Here is a 23,016-nt window from a genome sequence, read left to right as displayed (position 1 = left end):
TTAGCGAATGTAGTAATGTCCTCTGTGTTGTTAGCGAATGTAGTGATGTCCTCTGTGTTGTTAGCGAATGTAGTGATGTCCTCTGTGTTGTTAGTGAATGTAGTGATGTCCTCTGTGTTGTTAGTGAATGTAGTGATGTCCTCTGTGTTGTTAGTGAATGTAGTGATGTCCTCTGTGTTGTTAGTGAACGTAGTGATGTCCTCTGTGTTGTTAGTGAATGTAGTGATGTCCTCTGTGTTGTTAGTGAATGTAGTGATGTCCTCTGTGTTGTTAGTGAATGTAGTGATGTCCTCTGTGTTGTTAGTGAATGTAGTGATGTCCTCTGTGTTGTTAGTGAATGTAGTGATGTCCTCTGTGTTGTTAGTGAATGTAGTGATGTCCTCTGTGTTGTTAGTGAATGTAGTGATGTCCTCTGTGTTGTTAGTGAATGTAGTGATGTCCTCTGTGTTGTTAGTGAATGTAGTGATGTCCTCTGTGTTGTTAGTGAATGTAGTGATGTCCTCTGTGTTGTTAGTGAATTGAATGTAGTGATGTCCTCTGTGTTGTTAGTGAATGTAGTGATGTCCTCTGTGTTGTTAGTGAATGTAGTGATGTCCTCTGTGTTGTTAGTGAATGTAGTGATGTCCTCTGTGTTGTTAGTGAATGTAGTGATGTCCTCTGTGTTGTTAGTGAATGTAGTGATGTCCTCTGTGTTGTTAGTGAATGTAGTGATGTCCTCTGTGTTGTTAGTGAATGTAGTGATGTCCTCTGTGTTGTTAGTGAATGTAACATGATGGACTGACTGGTTTAAATGTGATGTAAGAATGTATGTGATCCTTTTAATGGAAGGTGGAGGGGGCACATAACTGGATGGAGGGGGCACATAACTGGATGGAGGGGGCACATAACCACCATAGGATAAAGGTTGAAATCTCCCAACTCCATTACCCCGTAGTCAGGTCCTCCCAGCTCCTTGATCCTGACCTCCCAGTGACCTTTCTCTCTCAGCAGCTTATTGATCTCATCGTTCAGGTCCCGGATCTTAAACTCTCCCAGACCAGCTATCAGAGAGAATAACAGGCAAACACATGGATGAGGTTATGCTCTTCATTCATAAACATTTATTAAACGGTTCAATGTCACATGTAGGACAACTCACCGTTTTGAATCTGAGCAACTTTCTTGGAGATCTCACTGATAATCTGTCGTCTCCACTTCTCTGCTTTCGGCAGCTCAGTACATTCTGAGGCCAGGAACGGTCTCCTCTCCTGGAACAGTCAACAAACATGTCAGGATGACAACACAAGAGCCACGACGACATGACTTTATGGTGTTCAGTGAACTCTGGGACAAGAAATCTAAAATGTGTAATCATTCCCCTAAAGGACATGATGACATCATCTTCCTCACCCTGACTTTGCCCTCCTCCAGCTGAGCATTTCTGAACCGGGCCAAGGCCGTCCTGGGGAGACGAGGTGCATTTCACAAGTTAATACAAATACACACTGATTAATAATACATTCATGACCAGTACATAGAGTAGCCAGCCAGGGTCCCCGGCCCCGTGCGTTCTAAATGCCCCTCCCCTCGCGCGTTCTAAATGCCCCTCCCCCTGCGCGTTCTAAATGCCCCTCCCCCGCGCGTTCTAAATGCCCCTCCCCCGCCGCGTTCTAAATGCCCCCTCCCCGCGCGTTCTAAATGCCCCTCCCCCTCGCGCGTTCTAAATGCCCCTCCCCGTCGCGCCTTCTAAATGCCCCTCCCTCGCGCCTTCTAAATGCCCCTCCCCTCGCGCCTTCTAAATGCCCCTCCCCGCGCCTTCTAAATGCCCCTCCCCGCGCCTTCTAAATGCCCCTCCCCGCGCGCTTCTAAATGCCCCTCCCCCGCTGCGTTCTAAATGCCCCCTCCCCGCGTTCTAAATGCCCCCTCCCCCCGCGTTCTAAATGCCCCTCCCCGGGGCGTTCTAAATGCCCCTCCCCGGCGCGTTCTAAATGCCCCTCCCCGGCGCGTTCTAAATGCCCCTCCCCGCGTTCTAAATGCCCCTCCCCGCGCTTTCTAAATGCCCCTCCCCGTGCGTTCTAAATGCCCCTCCCCGCGCGTTCTAAATGCCCCTCCCCGCGCGTTCTAAATGCCCCCTCCCCCGCGCGTTCTAAATGCCCCCTCCCCGCGCGTTCTAAATGCCCCTCCCGCGCGTTCTAAATGCCCCCTCCCCGCGCGTTCTAAATGCCCCTCCCCGCGCGTTCTAAATGCCCCTCCCCCGCGCGTTCTAAATGCCCCTCCCCGCGCGTTCTAAATGCCCCCTCCCCGCTGCGTTCTAAATGCCCCCTCCCCGCGCGTTCTAAATGCCCCTCCCCCGCGTTCTAAATGCCCCTCCCCGGCGCGTTCTAAATGCCCCTCCCCGCGGCGTTCTAAATGCCCCTCCCCGCGCGTTCTAAATGCCCCTCCCCGTGCGTTCTAAATGCCCCTCCCCGCGCGTTCTAAATGCCCCTCCCCGCGCGTTCTAAATGCCCCTCCCCCGCGCGTTCTAAATGCCCCTCCCTCGCGCGTTCTAAATGCCCCTCCCCGCGCATTCTAAATGCCCCTCCCTGCGCGTTCTAAATGCCCCTCCCTGCGCGTTCTAAATGCCCCTCCCCGCGCGTTCTAAAGTCCACAACAATGCTTACACCACGTGAGGAGACCACTTTTGGAAATGTTTGTGGTTTTAGTTATCCTTTAATTCAAGTGAGCACCAAGCAAGAGGCCGTTTAGCTGTGTTTTTGTAGTGCACGTGTGATGGTAGAGTTTGCCAAACAAACACCTACTGGGTTGATGAAAATCATCACGATATCATTCTGCCAAGTAAACACAGGCTACTTTCATTAGCATCATCGCTAACGGCTACGTAAACGCAGGGGCATTCTTGTTGCCTCTTCAGAAATTTGCAGGAAATACGAATCACTGAAGCATTCGGTTCATGTCTTATGATAAACTTGGGAAAATGAATAAGTGTTCAATACATTCAGTTAATTCCCTACTAAAATTGTTTCATTCTGTTTTAATGTGTGGATTCTGCGAGGGCAATAACGATCATATTTGGCCCAGAATGAGGCTCTCCACTACCAACAGTGATGATTCACCGTCTTCATAGAATATTTTCAGAATTTATCTGCAGATGATCACCAAAAAGTCCACCAGTATCCTATGAAAATTAGGGTTAGGGTTAACCCAAATGAACAGCTTTCTCACCGATGTGATTCGGTTGGCTACACTGACTGACGAGAGTCTCTCACTTTACCATCATTGTCTGGCAAACCCCGATATCCTAGGAAAGGAAACCTAAGAATTATTTTGGTTTACGTGTCCCGATGCGACACCATTCCCGATGCGACACCATTCCCGATGCGAGCGACACCATTCCCGATGCGACACCATTCCCGATGCGACACCATTCCCGATGCGACACCATGGACATACAGTGCATTCGTTAAGTATTCAAACCCCATTACTTTTCCCACATTTTGTTACAGCCTTCTTCAAAAATTGTTAAATAGTTTCCCCCCCCCCCTTCACCAATCGACACACAATATCCCATAATGACAAAGCAAAATCCTTGGATTACCAGGACTTGTACTCAATGCATGCGCGGACCACCTGGCAAGTGTCTTCACTGACAATTTCAACCTCTCCATGACCGAGTCTGTAATACCTACATGTTTCAAGCAGACCACCATAGTCCATGTGCCCAAGAACACTAAGGTAACCTGCCTAAATGACTACTGACCCGTAGCACTCACGTCTGTAGCCATGAAGTGCTTTGAAAGGCTGGTCATGGTTCACATCAACACCATTATCCCAGAAACCCTAGACCCACTCCAAATCACATACCGCCCCAACAGATCCACAGATGACGCAATCTCAATTGCAATCCACACTGCCCTTTCCCACCTGGACAAAGGGAACACCTATGTGAGAATGCTGTTCATTGACTACAGCTCAACATTCAACACCATAGTGCCCTCAAAGCTCATCACTAAGCTCATCACTAAGCTAAGGATCCTGTGACTAAACACCTCTGCAACTGGATCGTGGACTTCCTGACGGGCCGTCCCCAGGTGGTAAGAGTAGGTAACAACTCATCTGCCATGCTGATCCCCACAGGGGTGTGTACTTTAGTCCCCTCCTGTACTCCCTGTTCACCCACGACTGCGTGGCCAAACACGACTCCAACACCACCATTAAGTTTGCTAACAACACAACAGTGGTAAGCCTGATCACAGACAACGATGACAAAAGCCTATAGGGAGGTGGTCAGAGAACTGGCAGTGTGGTGCCAGGACAACAACCTCTCCCTCAATGTGAGCAAAACAAAAGGAGTTGATCGTGGACAACAGGAAAAGGCGGGCCGAACAGGCTGTAGTGGAGCGGGTTGAGAGTTAAGTTCCTTGGCGTCCACGTCACCAACGAACTATCTTGGTCCAAACACACCAAGACAGTCGTGAAGAGGGCACGACAACACCTTTTCCCCCTCAGGAGACTGAAAATATTTGGCATGAGTCCCCAGATCCTCAAAACGTTCTACAGCTGCACCACCGAGTGCATCCTGACTGGTTGCATCACCGCCTGGTATGGCAACTGCTCGGCATCTGACCTTAAGGCACTACAGAGGGTAGTGCGAACGGCCCAGTACATCACTGGGGACAAGCTTCCAGCCAACCAGGACCTATATACTAGGTGGTGTCAGAGGAAGGCCCATAGAATTGTCAGAGACCCCAGCCACCCAAGTCATAGAATGTTCTCTGCTACCGCACGGCAAGCGGTACCGGAGCGCCAAGTCTAGGTCCAAAAGGCTCCTTAACCTGTTATGGCTAGGGGGCAGTATTTTCACGGCTGGATAAAAAACGTACCCGATTTAATCTGATTATTAGTCCTGCCCAGAAACTAGAATATGCATATAATTATTAGCTTTGGATAGAAAACACTCCAAAGTTTCTAAAACTGTTTGAATGGTGTCTGTGAGTATAACAGAACTCATTTGGCAGGCCAAAACGTGAGAAGATTCTGTACAGGAAGTACCCTGTCTGACCATTTCTTGAACTTCTTTGCCATCTCTATCTATTACAAAGGATCTCTGCGCTAACGAGACACTTCCCACGGCTCCAATAGGCTCTCAGAGCCCGGGAAAAACCTGAATGTCGTCATCCCAGCCCCAGGCTGAAACACATTATCGCCTTTCTCAAGTGGCCGATCAAGGGACTGTGGGCTTAGGCGCGTGCACTGGCCGCCCCCGTCTTTGTGTTTTTTCCTCTGTTTGCCGAAAAGGAGATTCCTGGTCGGAATATTATCGCTTTTTTACGAGATAAATTGCATAAAAATTGATTTTAAACAGCGGTTGACATGCTTCGAAGTACGGTAATGGAATATTTAGAATTTTTTTGTCACGAAATGCGCCATGCGCGTGACCCTGATTTACCATTTCGGATAGTTTCTGGAACGCACGAACAAAACGCCGCTATTCGGATATAACGATGGATTATTTTGGACCAAACCAACATTTGTTATTGAAGTAGCAGTCCTGGGAGTGCATTCTGACGAAGACAACAAAAGGTAATCAAACTTTTGTAATAGTAAATCTGATTTTGGTGAGTGCTAAACTTGCCGGGTGTCTAAATAGCTAGCCCGTGATGGCTGGGCTATGTACTTAGAATATTGCAAAATGTGCTTTCACCAAAAAGCTATTTTAAAATCAGACATATCGAGTGCATAGAGGAGTTCTGTATCTATAATTCTTAAAATAATTGTTCTGCTTTTTGTGAACGTTTATCGTGAGTAATTTAGTAAATTGTTAGTAAATTCCCTGGAGGTTTGCGGGGGGTATGCTAGTTCTGAACGTCACATGCTAATGTAAAAAGCTGTTTTTTGATATAAATATGAACTTGATTGAACAAAACATGCATGTATTGTATAACATAATGTCCTAGGTGTGTCATCTGATGAAGATCATCAAAGGTTAGTGCTGCATTTAGCTGTCTTCTGGTTTTTTGTGACATTATATGCTAGCTTGAAAAATGGGTGTCTGATTATTTCTGGCTGGGTACTCTGCTGACATAATCTAATGTTTTGCTTTCGTTGTAAAGCCTTTTTGAAATCGGACAGTGTGGTTAGATTAACGAGAGTCTTGTCTTTAAAATGCTGTGAAATAGTCATATGTTTGAAAAATTGAAGTTTTCGGATTTTAGAGGAATTTGTATTTCGCGCCACGCCCATCATTGGATATTGGAGCAGGTGTTCCGCTAGCGGAACGTCTAGATGTAAGAGGTTAACAGCTTCTACACCCAAGCCATAACACTGATGAACACCTTAACTAAACAAATGGCCAACGGACTATTTACATTGACCCCCCCAGACCTCATTTGCTTTGTACACTGCTACTACTCGCTGTTTATCATCTATGCATAGTCACTTCGCCCCTACCTACATGTACAAACTAACTACATGGACAAATTACCTCATCTAACCTGTAACCCAGCAAACTGACTCGGTACCGGTAACCCCTGTATACAGCCTCATTATGTTACTTTATTTTTTTGGTAAATATTTTCTTAACTCTTCTTGAACTGAACTGTTGGTTAAGGGCTTGTAAGTGAGCATTTCACTGTAAGCTCTACACTTGTACTCAGCACATGACAAATACATCTTGATTTGATTGAAAAAAAAAAAAAAAGGTTTTTAGAAATTTGGGCAAAAGAATATATAAAAAAACTGATATGACATAAGTATTCAGACCCTTTACTCAGTATTTTGTTGAAGCACCTTTGGTAGCGATTACAGCCTCAAGTCTTCTTGGGTGTGACCCTACAAGCTTGGCACACCTGTATTTGGGGAGTTTCTCCCAATATTCTCTGCAGATCCTCTCAAGCTCTGTCAGGTTGGATGGGGATCGTCGCTGCACAGCTATTTTCAGGTCTCTCCAGAGATGTTAGATTGGGTTCAAGTCTGTCCTCTGGCTGGGGCACAAAAGGACATTCAGAGACTTGTCCCGAAGCCCATCCTGCGTTGTCTTGGCTGTGTGCTTAGGGTCGTTGTCCTGTTGGAAGGTGAACCTTCGCCCCAGTCTGAGGTCCTGAGCGCTCTGAGCCGGATTCATCAAGGATCTCTCTGTACTTTGCTCCGTTCATCCTTCCCTCGATCCTGACTAGTCTCCCAGTCCCTGCCACTGAAAAACATCCCCACAGCATGATGCTGCCACCACCATGCTTCACCGTAGGGATGGTGCCAGGTTTCCTCCAGACGTGACGCCTGGCATTCAGGCCAAAGAGTTCAATCTTCGTTTCATCAAATCAAATTGTATTTGTCACATGCGCTGAAAACAACAGGTGTAGACCTTACAGTGAAATGCTTACTTACAAGCCCTTAATCAACAATGCAGTTAACCAACAATGCAGTTAAGAAAAAATAAGTGTAAAGTAAAAAATGTTAAACAGTAACAAATTATTAAAGAGCAGCAAGAAAATATCAATAGCGTGGCTATATATAGGGGGTACCGGTTAGTCGAGGTAATTGAGGTAATATGTACATGTAGGTAGAGTTACAGTGACTATGCATCAGACAATATAATCTTGTTTCTCATGGTCTGAGAGTCCTTTAGGTGCCTTTTGGTCCAACTCCAAGCAGACTGTCATGTGCTTTTACTGAGGAGTGGCTTCCGTCTGGCCACTCTACCATAAAGGCCTGATTGGTGGAGTGCTGCAGAGATGGTTGTCCTTCTGGAAGGTTCTCCCATCTCCACAGAGGAACTCTGGAGCTCTGTCAGTGGCCATAGGGTTCTTGGTCACCTCCCTGACCAAGGCCCTTCTCCCCCGATTGCTTAGTTTGGCCGTGCGGCCGGCTCTAGGAAGAGTCTTGGTGGTTCCAAACTTCTTCCATTTAAGAATGATGGAGGCCACTGTGTTCTTGGGGACCTTTAATGTTGCAGAAATGTTTTGGTACCCTTCCCCAGATCTGTGCCTCAACACAATCCTGTCTCGGAGCTCTACGAACAATTCCTTCGACCTCATGGCTTGGTTTTTGCTCTGACATGCACTGTCAACTGTGGGACCTTATATAGACAGGTGTGTGTCTTTCCAAATCATGTCCAATCAACTGAATTTACCACAGGTGGACTCCAATCAAGTTGTGTAAACATCAAGGATGATCAATGGAAAGAGGATGCACCGGAGCATAATTTCAAGTCTCATAGCAAAAGGTCTGAATACTTATGTAAATAAGGTATGTTTTTTATTTGTAATACTTTTGCAACTTTTTCTAAAAACCCGTTTTCACTTTGTCATTATTGGGTATTGTGTGTGGATGTTATTTATTGAATTAATTTTAGAATAAGGCTGTAACGTAACAAAATGTGGAAAAAGTCAAGGGATCTGAATACTTTCCGAATGCACTATACAACTACATGGCATGATTTAAGAATGGCAAAGGGATATTTTATTTATTTTTATTTAACTAGGCAAGTCAGTTAAGAACAAATTCTTATTTACAATGACGACCAGGGAAAAGTGGGTTAACTGCCTTGTTCAGGGGCAGAACGACTTTTAACCTTGTCAGCTCGGGGATTCGATCTAGCAACCTTTCGGTTACTGGCCCAGCGCTCTAACCACTAGGCTACCTGCTGGTTACTGGCCCAGCGCTCAACCCGGGCCCAGCCTAACACTAGGCTACCTGCTGGTTACTGGCCCAGCGCTCTAACCACTAGGCTACCTGCTGGTTACTGGCCCAGCGCTCTAACCACTAGGCTACCTGCTGGTTACTGGCCCAGCGCTCTAACCACTAGGCTACCTGCTGGTTACTGGCCCAGCGCTCTAACCACTAGGCTACCTGCTGGTTACTGGCCCAGCGCTCTAACCACTAGGCTACCTGCCGCCCCATAGAGACTTTATTCAGTCAGTTTAACACCTTTTATATCAACTAGTCAGCACTTGCTGTTCAGTTGTCAATCAACGCACAGTAAATAGCCTACTGTCGCCACGACTTTGAGTGGCTGGCTATGTGAAACACACAAAATAAAATAAATGAGTCAGAAAACAATAATTTGTCTAAGGGGATTGACTCATCATTACCGTTTACATTACATGGGACATGCAAATTCACGAGCATCATGCTTTCTCTCCTTCCTCGGTGTAAATACATTCAACTGCAACTAGAGATCTGTATATAATGATGAGATGCTCAGGTCTCCACCCCAACAATGGAAGTTGTTGTCCCAAAAGCGGGAAGGCAGGAGACCAAATTAAATCCATAGAAATGCATAGGGCTTATTTTGGACAGATTTTGGCGAGAGTGAAACCTGTCGCCTCTTCCTCTCTGCTGTATTTCTGTCATCGCTGGCTTTGTGACTGACCTATCAATAGATCACTAGGAGATGCTTATCGTTCATTCCAGCAGGAAAGGGCTCGACAGACTAGCGAATTGAAACTTCTAAATGAAAAGTAGCCTAGTTAATATGAAATGGAAAACATAGCTGGCTGAAAATGAGCCTGTAACCAGCTGATTAGTCGACAGCCGGCGCGAATAGAAAACACTGCATCATCACCAGAGCATAACACAGTGAGTGACATGTTCAGTGGCTACGTGACCGAGACACCACATGGAATATAAACAGAAATAGCATCAGTATTCTCTGACATTAAGTTATGACAGTAGGCCTATGGCTCAAATATAAATCACAATATAAGGCAAGCATATACTTACATGGCCTTCTCCGCATTACGAGCCTATTAGAAAGAAAACAATAAATGGTCAATCCATTTGAACCCAATCACTGACAGCAACCTTTTCTATTTGAATGAAACTTTCCATACATATTTGCCCATTTTAGAAGTGCTCAGAAAGTGAATTTTTGCACCTAAATGCCAAAACAAAAGATAAGAGTTTTTAACTTGTCCATGTACAACAGATTTTTTACTTGTGCGAAAAAGAGTCCATAATACCATCGGCCAAAAGGGTGACTGAAAAGTACATAGGAGGGATCTGAAATAAACGTCTGCGCTTGGTTGGTGACCACCCCCATAGATGATGTTAACGCCCCCCCATAGACGATGTTAACGCCCCCCCATAGACGATGTTAACGCCCCCCCAAGACGATGTTAACGCCCCCCCACAGGCGATGTTAACGCCCCCCCACAGGCGATGTTAACGCCCCCACAGGCGATGTTAACGCCCCCCCACAGGCGATGTTAACGCCCCCCCACAGGCGATGTTAACGCCCCCCCACAGGCGATGTTAACGCCCCCCCACAGGCGATGTTAACGCCCCCACAGGCGATGTTAACGCCCCCCACAGACGATGTTAACGCCCCCATAGCGATGTTAACGCCCCCGCTAGGCGATGTTAACGCCCCCCTAGGCGATGTTAACGCCCCCCCACAGACGATGTTAACGCCCCCCACAGACGATGTTAACGCCCCCATAGCGATGTTAACGCCCCCCACAGACGATGTTAACGCCCCCCACAGACGATGTTAACGCCCCCTAGCGATGTTAACGCCCCCCTAGGCGATGTTAACGCCCCCCATAGGCGATGTTAACGCCCCCATAGGCGATGTTAACGCCCCCCATAGGCGATGTTAACGCCCCCCATAGGCGATGTTAACGCCCCCCATAGGCGATGTTAACGCCCCCCCATAGGCGATGTTAACGCCCCCCCATAGGCGATGTTAACGCCCCCATAGGCGATGTTAACGCCCCCCCATAGGCGATGTTAACGCCCCCCCATAGGCGATGTTAACGCCCCCCATAGGCGATGTTAACGCCCCCCCATACACGATGTTAACGCCCCCATAGACGATGTTAACGCCCCCATAGACGATGTTACCGCCCCCCATAGACGATGTTACCGCCCCCCATAGACGATGTTACCGCCCCCCCATAGACGATGTTACCGCCCCCCATAGACGATGTTAACGCCCCCTAGACGATGTTAACGCCCCCCTAGACGATGTTAACGCCCCCCTAGACGATGTTAACGCCCCCTAGACGATGTTAACGCCCCCCTAGACGATGTTAACGCCCCCTAGACGATGTTAACGCCCCCTAGACGATGTTAACGCCCCCCTAGACGATGTTAACGCCCCCTAGACGATGTTAACGCCCCCCTAGACGATGTTAACGCCCCCCTAGCGATGTTAACGCCCCCCTAGCCGATGTTAACGCCCCCCTAGACGATGTTAACGCCCCCTAGCGATGTTAACGCCCCCCAGAGCGATGTTAACGCCCCCCTAGGCGATGTTAACGCCCCCATAGACGATGTTAACGCCCCCATAGACGATGTTAACGCCCCCTAGACGATGTTAACGCCCCCTAGAGGATGTTAACGCCCCCTAGGCGATGTTAACGCCCCCCCCAGAGGATGTTAACGCCCCCATAGCGATGTTAACGCCCCCCTAGGCGATGTTAACGCCCCCTAGCGGATGTTAACGCCCCTAGCGGATGTTAACGCCCCCTAGCGGATGTTAACGCCCCCCTAGCGGATGTTAACGCCCCCTAGCGGATGTTAACGCCCCCCTAGCGGATGTTAACGCCCCCTAGCGGATGTTAACGCCCCCCTAGAGGATGTTAACGCCCCCTAGACGATGTTAACGCCCCCTAGACGATGTTAACGCCCCCCTAGACGATGTTAACGCCCCCCTAGACGATGTTAACGCCCCCTAGACGATGTTAACGCCCCCCATAGGCGATGTTAACGCCCCCTAGAGGATGTTAACGCCCCCTAGACGATGTTAACGCCCCCTAGACGATGTTAACGCCCCCTAGACGATGTTAACGCCCCCTAGACGATGTTAACGCCCCCTAGACGATGTTAACGCCCCCCTAGAGGATGTTAACGCCCCCTAGACGATGTTAACGCCCCCTAGCGAAGTTAACGCCCCCCTAGCGAAGTTAACGCCCCCTAGCGATGTTAACGCCCCCCATAGACGAGTTAACGCCCCCATAGACGAGTTAACGCCCCCCATAGACGATGTTAACGCCACCCCCATAGACGATGTTAACGCCCCCCAAGCGATGTTAACGCCCCCCTAGAGGATGTTAACGCCCCCTAGACGATGTTAACGCCCCCTAGTGGACAGCTAAAAAAGAAAATGTACAATAGAAAAGACTGTTACGCATTTAGCTGGAATGCAACAGGAGGGACAAGAGTTATCATGACAGTGATAAATAATATATTTAGTAGAGCCAGGATATGCATATAATTGGTAGATTTGGGTAGAAAACACTAAAGTTTCTAAAACTGTTAAAATAACGTGTGAGTATAACATAACTTATTTGGCAGGCGAAACCCCGAGGACAAAATGTTTTATTTTTTTTTGAGTTCACTGTGTTTTCAATTGGTTTTCTATGGGGAACTATATTTATGAGGCACCTGGTTGGAGTTCCTATGGCTTCCACTAGAAGTCAACAGTCTTTAGAAATTGGTTGATGTTCTTCTTTTGAGAAATGAAGAAGTACGGCTGTACTTTAAGTGTCAAGCCAAGTGGATTCCATTGTTTGTTGCGCACGACCTGGAGCTCGCTCCACGTTGATTTTATCCGCTATTGAACACAGTATATTCCGTCTTATATTTTATCGATTATTTACATTTTAGGATACCTAAGGTTGGATTAGGAAAGTTGTTTGAAATGTTTGGACCAAGTTTACAGGTAACTTATTAGATACTTTGTAGTCATGTTGGGCGAGTTGGAACCGGTGTATTTTCTGAATCGAACGTGCCAAATAAACGGGCGTTTTCAGGATATAAACAAGGAATTTATCAAACAATAGGACCAGTTGTGATGTTTCTGTGACATTTTGGAGTGCCAACAGAAGAAGATCTTCAAAGGTGAGGCATTAATTATATCGTTATTTCTGACTTTCGCGTCGCACCTGCCTGGTTGAAATATTACTTTCATGTGTTTCTATGATGGGGCGCTGTCCTCAGATAATCGCATGGTTTGCTTTCGCCGTAAAGCCTTTTTGAAATCTGACACGGCGGCTGGATTAACAAGAAGTTAAGCTTTATTTTGGTGTATTGCACTTGTGATTTTATGAAAGGTAAATATTTCGAATAATTTAATTTGAATTTCGCACTCTGCAATTTCACCGGATGTTATCGAAAGGAATGTCTAGCCGTAACAGGCTAAAATTTTCAATATTGGTATCGGATTTTTTGGCAAGGAAAATATGAGGGGTTTAATAGACCAGGTCACTGAGGGGTTTAATAGACCAGGTCACTGAGGGGTTTAATAGGCCAGGTCACTGAGGGGTTTAATAGGCCAGGTCATATCCACTGAGGGGTTTAATAGGCCAGGTCACTGAGGGGTTTAATAGACCAGGTCACTGAGGGGTTTAATAGGCCAGGTCACTGAGGGGTTTAATAGGCCAGGTCATATCCACTGAGGGGTTTAATAGACCAGGTCACTGAGGGGTTTAATAGACCAGGTCATATCCACTGAGGGGTTTAATAGGCCAGGTCACTGAGGGGTTTAATAGACCAGGTCACTGAGGGGTTTAATAGGCCAGGTCATATCCACTGAGGGGTTTAATAGACCAGGTCACTGAGGGGTTTAATAGACCAGGTCATATCCACTGAGGGGTTTAATAGGCCAGGTCACTGAGGGGTTTAATAGACCAGGTCACTGAGGGGTTTAATAGACCAGGTCACTGAGGGGTTTAATAGACCAGGTCACTGAGGGGTTTAATAGACCAGGTCATATCCACTGAGGGGTTTAATAGGCCAGGTCACTGAGGGGTTTAATAGGCCAGGTCATATCCACTGAGGGGTTTAATAGGCCAGGTCACTGAGGGGTTTAATAGACCAGGTCACTGAGGGGTTTAATAGGCCAGGTCATATCCACTGAGGGGTTTAATAGGCCAGGTCACTGAGGGGTTTAATAGACCAGGTCACTGAGGGGTTTAATAGGCCAGGTCACTGAGGGGTTTAATAGGCCAGGTCATATCCACTGAGGGGTTTAATAGACCAGGTCACTGAGGGGTTTAATAGACCAGGTCATATCCACTGAGGGGTTTAATAGGCCAGGTCACTGAGGGGTTTAATAGACCAGGTCACTGAGGGGTTTAATAGGCCAGGTCATATCCACTGAGGGGTTTAATAGACCAGGTCACTGAGGGGTTTAATAGACCAGGTCATATCCACTGAGGGGTTTAATAGGCCAGGTCACTGAGGGGTTTAATAGACCAGGTCACTGAGGTAAACCAGGTCACTGAGGGGTTTAATAGACCAGGTCACTGAGGGGTTTAATAGACCAGGTCATATCCACTGAGGGGTTTAATAGGCCAGGTCACTGAGGGGTTTAATAGGCCAGGTCATATCCACTGAGGGGTTTAATAGGCCAGGTCACTGAGGGGTTTAATAGACCAGGTCACTGAGGGGTTTAATAGGCCAGGTCATATCCACTGAGGGGTTTAATAGGCCAGGTCACTGAGGGGTTTAATAGACCAGGTCACTGAGGGGTTTAATAGGCCAGGTCACTGAGGGGTTTAATAGGCCAGGTCATATCCACTGAGGGGTTTAATAGACCAGGTCACTGAGGGGTTTAATAGACCAGGTCATATCCACTGAGGGGTTTAATAGGCCAGGTCACTGAGGGGTTTAATAGACCAGGTCACTGAGGGGTTTAATAGGCCAGGTCATATCCACTGAGGGGTTTAATAGGCCAGGTCATATCCACTGAGGGGTTTAATAGACCAGGTCACTGAGGGGTTTAATAGACCAGGTCATATCCACTGAGGGGTTTAATAGGCCATGTCACTGAGGGGTTTAATAGACCAGGTCACTGAGGGGTTTAATAGACCAGGTCACTGAGGGGTTTAATAGACCAGGTCACTGAGGGGTTTAATAGGCCAGGTCATCACTGAGGGGTTTAATAGGCCAGGTCACTGAGGGGTTTAATAGGCCAGGTCACTGAGGGGTTTAATAGGCCAGGTCATCCCTGAGGGGTTTAATAGGCCAGGTCACTGAGGGGTTTAATAGGCCAGGTCACTGAGGGGTTTAATAGGCCAGGTCATCCACTGAGGGGTTTAATAGGCCAGGTCACTGAGGGGTTTAATAGGCCAGGTCACTGAGGGGTTTAATAGGCCAGGTCACTGAGGGGTTTAATAGGCCAGGTCACTGAGGGGTTTAATAGGCCAGGTCACTGAGGGGTTTAATAGGCCAGGTCACTGAGGGGTTTAATAGACCAGGTCACTGAGGGGTTTAATAGGCCAGGTCACTGAGGGGTTTAATAGGCCAGGTCACTGAGGGGTTTAATAGGCCAGGTCACTGAGGGGTTTAATAGGCCAGGTCACTGAGGGGTTTGATAGGCCAGGTCACCGAGGGGTTTAATAGGCCAGGTCACCGAGGGGTTTAATAGGCCAGGTCACTGAGGGGTTTAATAGGCCAGGTCACTGAGGGGTTTAATAGGCCAGGTCACTGAGGGGTTTAATAGGCCAGGTCAAAGATATGGACTGATACAACAATCAGACAGACACTGGAGTGTCCGCTAGAGAAATAACCCAGATCATCCAACAGTCAAGAGAGAGAAACAACATTTTCTGACCGGATATTTTGCACCGCTTTGGTGAGACTAGCTCTTTCTACATTGTTCCCTTGCTTTGTGTAAATATAACACATTAAATGAAATGGGCTATAGCAAATAGGACTATAGGCAATTTACTCAGAAAGTAAACTATGCACTGCCCTGCTGTGTGCTGCGGCAGCGCCACTGCCTGATCGGAGGAATAGTTTGATAGTGATGTTTTTTTACTTGTCCATTCGAACAGCTGAAATGTATATTCTGGTTGTCCGACATTTTTTTCTCTCCCCCATTTACCCCAGACAAGTCTTCAATTTATTTGATTTATTATTAACTTGTATTTATTCAGAGTAGCCCAACTGAGACCAGGGTCTCATTCCCAATGGTGTATTGAGTACAAACATTTTGTCACAACATGAAGAACAATTAAGATCACAAAACAAGAATAAAAATAACAAGACACAACTTCAACAAATATACCACTACAATCAAAACAACTGCAATCCTCAATAAATTCACTCAACAACAAAGTCCTAAACTGCACTAGGAGGACTAGGGGATCAAGATGCAAGACATTTTGTAGGTTATTCCAACAATTTGGAGCAAATAAGCTAAAGGAGGATTTGCCTCAATTGGTAGAAACCAGAGGGACCTCAAGAATTAACCAATCCTGCTAGTGGGTATGGTATCTCGTTCTTTTATATGTTAGCAACAGAGTTAGGTAAGTTGGAAGCTTGTGTAGTAGGGCTTTGGAAACAAAAATGGAATAATGAATTGATCTACAGGACTCCAACCTTTTGATACAGGATGCAGTGGTGAGTATTAAAACTGTCACCAGTGATAAAAACTAATGGCGCTATCGTAGACAGCATCCAAAGGTTTAAGAGTAGTGGCTGCTGCAATCTGGTAAATGGTGTCACCATAATCAAGAACTGGCAAGTTGACTGTACACTCTGCTTCCTGCTATTTAGGGAGAAGCGATATCTATTTCAAAACAACAACAAAAAGCCCACTTTAAATCTTAACTTTTTGACTAGCTGGAATCCCGAGCAGTCCAAGTGTCAGATCTGTTGATGTGTCCTTGAGCAAGACACTTCACCCTAATTACTCCTGTAATTCTAATTACTCCTGTAATTCTAATTACTCCTGTAATTCGCTCTGGGTAAGAACGTCTACTAAATGACTAAAATATAAATGCATGCAATAAGGGTTAACTTTGAGCACCTATATCTCCTGAATGTTTTGGCAACCAGGTCCAAAATGTAACGTTCTGACCACATCTCCCATAGGCAAACATGTATGGAAAGTTGTTTGAATCAAAAGAGATGCTGTCTAAAAGTGATGGATTTTCCCATAGTTAAATAGTGCGTTTCTTACAGCTATGAAAGTCAGTAGTATCACTTGGTTCATGGGAAATTAACTCAAACAATTAGCTAGTTAGTCGAGGATTTTTTATTTAAACATTTGTGATAACAAGCTAGCTTCTTGGGCTAGCAGCTAAAGTTAGCCAGCTAGCTAATAGCAAGATTGATAGCTACATTAACTTCTTCAATTATTACTTATCTCTGACGAAATAAATGAAGTACGTTTATTACTTACCATATATATTGATTATCTAGCTAAAGTAGTTACTTCAAGTCTTTGAACACCTCTTCCGAAACGTTTGCTAGATGTTTTTCACAAGTTGAAAGCGGGTGAACCAAAGACAGTACCGTATGAAGATAGGCTAAAACTGCTCCTCCAATAGAAATCACACGTGAAGGCGATGTCATGGCGACGTCGGCTAGATGAGCGCATGCGCAGAAACTAGTCATCGGATCTAACGGTCGTCTCGCGCCGAACTGCGCATGTGCAGACCGTCAATTCAAAGGCACTTCACTGTCAGTTTGTCACTTTCACGCGGTTGGAGTAATAACATGTTCAACTACTTAAGACATTGTCTCGAATCTAGGCTATGCCTTTAGATTTCGCGAAAATTAACAACTAAGGAAGTATTTTTCACTTTTCTCAATGACTTCTCAAACTCCAAACTCCGACCTTTCCCGGAAGTCTCGTGATGTTGCGCCTCTGAGTTGAGAAACTCTGTGGTGCACGCTGCGAAACCAACCGGAAGTAGAACGTTGCATTCTGGAGTCAAAGTTGAAAGTTGAGGCAAAGGCACTCAAACGTGCGGCAATTCTGATTTTTGTTTTAGCTTATACATAACGCATTTTTTTATGATCAAATAGTCCAGATTTGTTGAAAAGGCTTCATAAACAATCGAACTGAATCTCATGGTGTAAGCTGTTTCTTTATTTTTGTATGACTCTGACTGTTGTAACTATGTTTGTTGTATTCTTTCTGTGCATTTTTACCTCAACTGCCTACATTCATGATATATTGTGGGTATATTGTAAGAATGCTACACAAAACTGTGAATATTGCGTAGCCATCACGTCTAAGAATTGTCCTGATGGTGCTTGTTTACTATTCACACAGCTGAAATAGCCTAGATAACTGTTATGTTTGTCACGGTGTTCATTAAGCATCAGCTGTCAGAGCAGCTTACCGATCACTGTACCTGTACACAGCCAATCAGTAAATAACCCATCTAACTACCTCATCCCCATATTATTACTTACCCTCTTGCACTTTTGCACCCCAGTATGTCTACTTGCACATCATCATCTGCACATCCATCACTCCAGTGTTAATGCTAAATTGTAATTATTTCGCCGCTATGGCCTATTTATTGCCTACCTCCCTTTCTATTGTGTTATTGACTGTACATTTGTTTATGTGTAACTCTGTTGTTTGTTTTTGTCGCACTGCTTTGCTTTATCTTGGCCAGGTCACAGTTGTAAATGAGAACTTGTTCTCAACTGGCCTACCTGATAAAATAAAGGTGAAATAAATGAAAAAAATTAAGCATTGACTATAAAACATTGAATAATTTTCCTTTGCTCTCCTACAGGTTCTGAAAGTAATCTGAACGTTATGTCAGCTCTCTACAGGTTCTGAAAGTATTCTGAACGTTATGTTAGCTCTCTACAGGTTCTTAAAGTAATCTGAACGTTATGTCAGCTCTCTACAGGTTCTGAACGTAATCTGAACGTTATGTCAGCTCTCTACAGGCTCTGAACGTAATCTGAACGTTATGTCAGCTCTCTACAGGTTCTGAACGTAATCTGAACGTTATGTCAGCTCTCTACAGGTTCTGAAAGTAATCTGAACGTTATGTCAGCTCTCTACAGGTTCTGAACGTAATCTGAACGTTATGTCAGCTCTCTACAGGTTCTGAAAGTAATCTGAACGTTATGTCAGCTCTCTACAGGTTCTGAAAGTAATCTGAACATTGTCAGCTCTCTACAGGTTCTGAACGTAATCTGAACGTTATGTCAGCTCTCTACAGGCTCTGAACGTAATCTGAACGTTATGTCAGCTCTCTACAGGCTCTGAACGTAATCTGAACGTTATGTCAGCTCTCTACAGGTTCTGAAAGTAATCTGAACGTTATGTCAGCTCTCTACGGGTTCTGAACGTAATCTGAACGTTATGTCAGCTCTCTACAGGCTCTGAACGTATTCTGAACGTTATGTCAGCTCTCTACGGGTTCTGAACGTAATCTGAACGTAATGTCAGCTCTCTACGGGTTCTGAACGTAATCTGAACGTTATGTCAGCTCTCTACGGGTTCTGAACGTAATCTGAACGTTATGTCAGCTCTCTACGGGTTCTGAACGTAATCTGAACGTTATGTCAGCTCTCTACAGGCTCTGAACGTATTCTGAACGTTATGTCAGCTCTCTACGGGTTCTGAACGTAATCTGAACGTTATGTCAGCTCTCTACAGGTTCTGAAACGTAATCTGAACGTTATGTCAGCTCTCTACAGGTTCTGAACGTAATCTGAACGTTATGTCAGCTCTCTACAGGCTCTGAACGTTATGTCAGCTCTCTACAGGTTCTGAACGTAATCTGAACGTTATGTCAGCTCTCTACAGGCTCTGAACGTAATCTGAACGTTATGTCAGCTCTCTACAGGTTCTGAACGTAATCTGAACGTTATGTCCGCTCTCTACAGGTTCTGAACGTTATGTCAGCTCTCTACAGGTTCTGAACGTAATCTGAACGTTATGTCAGCTCTCTACAGGCTCTGAACGTAATCTGAACGTTATGTCAGCTCTCTACAGGTTCTGAACGTAATCTGAACGTTATGTCCGCTCTCTACAGGTTCTGAACGTAATCTGAACGTTATGTCAGCTCTCTACAGGTTCTGAACGTAATCTGAACGTTATGTCAGCTCTCTACAGGTTCTGAACGTAATCTGAACGTTATGTCAGCTCTCTACAGGTTGCAGCTATTGTTCACCCTTTTCTTATTACATGTTTTACATTTTGCTGTTTGAATAAATAACATAATAACCTTTGTGTGTGTTTAGGACCCCACTATGTGAGGGGTCTTTAATATAAAGGGGTTGTTCTATCCCCACTATGTGAGGGGTCTTTAATATAAAGGGGTTGTCCTATCGCCACTATGTGACGGGTTTTTAATATAAAGGGGATGTCCTATCCCCACTACGTGAGGGGTCTTTAATATAAAGGGGATGTCCTATCCCCACTATGTGAGGGGTCTTTAATATATTTAGGGGATGTCCTATCCCCACTATGTGAGGGGTCTTTAATATATTTAGGGGATGTCCTATCCCCACTATGTGAGGGGTCTTTAATATATTTAGGGGATGTCCTATCCCCACTACGTGAGGGGTCTTTAATATAAAGGGGTTGTCCTAACCCCACTATACTGTAAAATAAATACCTACTACCCTCCAGACCAACAGTATTTAGTAACATAGTTGTTAGATAATTAATTGACTTCGTTTGTAAAACTAACTGTAAGCACTATGGTAACAACAGCCATTTGTTTTATACAGTGTATGATAACAGCCATTTGTTTTATACAGTGTATGATAACAGCCATTTGTTTTATACAGGATATGGTTATAACATTTGAATGAACAGAGAGACAGGGCTCCAACATCCTAACATTTGAATGATTTTTTATTTATTTAACCTTTATTTAACCAGGTAGGTCAGTAGCCAGTAGGTCAGTAACCAGGTAGGTAAGTTCTCATTTACAACTGTGACCTGGCTAAGATAAAGCAAAGCAGTTCGACACATACAACAACACAGAGTTACACATGGAATAAACAAACATACAGTCAATAATATAGTAGGGAAATCTATATACAGCATGTGCAAATGAGGTAGGATAAGAGAGGTAAGGCAATAAATAGGTCATGGTGGCAAAATAATTACAATATAGCAATTAAACACTGGAATGGTAGGATGTGCAGAAGATTAATGTGCAAGTAGAGATACTGGGGTGCAAAGGAGCAAGATAAATAAATAAAGTATGGGGATGAGGTAGTTGGATGGGCTATTTACAGATGAGCTATGTACAGGTGCAGTGATCTGTGAGCTGCTCTGACAGCTGGTGCTTAAAGTTAGTGAGGGAGGTAAGAGTCTCCAGCTTCAGAGATTTTTGCAGTTCGTTCCAGTCATTGGCAGCAGAGAACTGGAAGGAGAGGCGGCCGAAGGAGGAATTGGCTTTGGGGGTGACCAGTGAGATATACCTGCTGGAGCGCGTGCTACGGGTGGGTGCTGCTATGGTGACCAGTGAGCTGAGATAAGGCGGGGCATTACCTAGCAGAGACTTGTAGATGACCTGGAGCCAGTGGGTTTGGCGACGAGTATGAAGCGAGGGCCAGCCAACGAGATCATACAGGTCGCAGTAGTGGGTAGTATATGGGGCTTTGGTGACAAAATGGATGGCACTGTGATAGACTGCATCCAATTTGTTGAGTAGAGTGTTAGAGGCTATTTTGTAGATGACATCACCGAAGTCGAGGATCGGTAGGATGGTCAGTTTTACGAGGGTATGTTTGGCAGCATGAGTGAAGAATGCTTTGTTGCGAAATAGAAAGCCGATTCTAGATTTAATTTTGGATTGGAGATGTTTAATGTGAGTCTGGAAGGAGAGTTTACAGTCTAACCAGACACCTAGGGATTTGTAGTTGTCCACATATTCTAAGTCAGAACCGTCCAGAGTAGTGATGCTGGACGGGGGGCAGGTGCGGGCAGCGATCGGTTGAATAGCATGCATTTAGTTTTACTTGCATTTAAGAGCAGTTGGAGGCCACGGAAGGAGAGATGAATGGCATTGAAGCTCATCTGGAGGTTAGTTAACACAGTGTCCAAAGAAGGGCCAGAGGTTTACAGAATGGTGTTGTCTGCGTAGAGGTGGATCAAAGAATCACCAGCAGCAAGAGCGACATCATTGATGTATACAGAGAAAAGAGTCGGCCTGAGAATTGAACCCTGTGGCACCCCCATAGAGACTGCCAGAGGTCCGGACAACAGGCCCTCCGATTTGACACACTGAGCTCTATCGGAGAAGTAGTTGGTGAACCAAGTGAGGCAATCATTTGAGAAACCAAGGCTGTTGAGTCTGCCAATAAGAATGTGGTGATTGACAGAGTCGAAAGCCTTGGCCAGGTTGATAAATACGGCCAGTATGGTCAGTAATCTGTTTGTTAACTTGGCTTTCAAAGACCTTAGAAAGGCAGGGTAGAATAGATATAGGTCTGTAGCAGTTTGGGTCTAGAGTGTCCCCCCCTTTGAAGAGGGGAATGACTGTGGCAGCTTTCCAATCTATGGGAATCTCAGACGATACGAAAGAAAGGTTGAACAGGCTAGTAATAGGGGTTGCAATAATTTTCTGCGGATAATTTTAGAAAGAGAGGGTCCAGATTGTCTAGCCCGGCTGATTTGTAGGGGTCCAGATTTTGCAGCTCTTTCAGAACATCAGCTATCTGGATTTGGGTGAAGGAGAAATGGGGGAGGTTTGGGCGAGTTGCTGTGGGGAGCGCAGGGCTGTTGACCGGGGTAGGGGTAGCCAGGTGGAAAGCATGGCCAGCCGTAGAAAAATGCTTATTGAAATTCTCAATTATTGTGGATTTATCGTTAGTGACAGTGTTTCCTAGCCTCAGTGCAGTGGGCAGCTGGGAGGAGGTGCTCTAATTCTCCATGGACTTTACAGTGTCCCAGAACTTTTTTGAGTTTGTACTACAGGATGCAAATTTCTGTTTGAAAAAGCCAGCCTTATCTTTCCTAACTGCCTGTGTATATTGGTTCCTAACTTCCCTAAAAAGTTGCATATCACGGGGGCTATCCGATGCTACTGCAGAACGCCACAGGATGTTTTTCTGCTGGTCAAGGACAGTCAAGTCTGGAGTGAACCAAGGGCTATATCTGTTCCTGGTTCAATTTTTTTTTAATGGAGCATGCTTATTTAAGATGGTGAATAAGGCACTTTTAGAGAACAACCAGGCATCCTCTACTGACGGGATGAGGTCAATATCCTTCCAGGATACCCGGGCCAGGTCAATTAGAAAGGCCTGCTCGCTGAAGTGTTTTAGGGAGCGTTTGACAGTGATGAGGGGTGGTCGTTTGGTCGCAGACCCTTT

At 45.6% G+C, this 23,016-nt stretch overlaps 1 protein-coding gene across 1 annotated transcript in view; it reads right to left on the bottom strand.

The window, feature by feature from the left end:
- The window catches only part of isy1 (ISY1 splicing factor homolog), a 53,552-nt gene extending 36,253 nt beyond the window's left edge, over window positions 1–17,299 (bottom strand). Inside the window, exons 1-5 of the mRNA XM_045692007.1 lie at window positions 17,111–17,299; window positions 9,697–9,719; window positions 1,390–1,441; window positions 1,139–1,247; window positions 928–1,040 (exon numbers count right to left, since the gene is read on the bottom strand). Coding sequence (XP_045547963.1) covers window positions 928–1,040; window positions 1,139–1,247; window positions 1,390–1,441; window positions 9,697–9,719; window positions 17,111–17,113 — 300 coding nt within the window. The 5' untranslated portion in view covers window positions 17,114–17,299. The remainder of the gene's footprint in view (window positions 1–927; window positions 1,041–1,138; window positions 1,248–1,389; window positions 1,442–9,696; window positions 9,720–17,110) is intronic.
- Window positions 17,300–23,016: the final 5,717 nt, after the last annotated feature.

Source organism: Salmo salar, chromosome ssa12 (assembly GCF_905237065.1).
Source record: "Salmo salar chromosome ssa12, Ssal_v3.1, whole genome shotgun sequence".
NCBI lineage: Eukaryota > Metazoa > Chordata > Actinopteri > Salmoniformes > Salmonidae > Salmo > Salmo salar.
The sequence above is the reverse complement of the archived record's forward strand: the minus strand, read 5'-3'. Positions and strand labels throughout refer to the sequence as shown.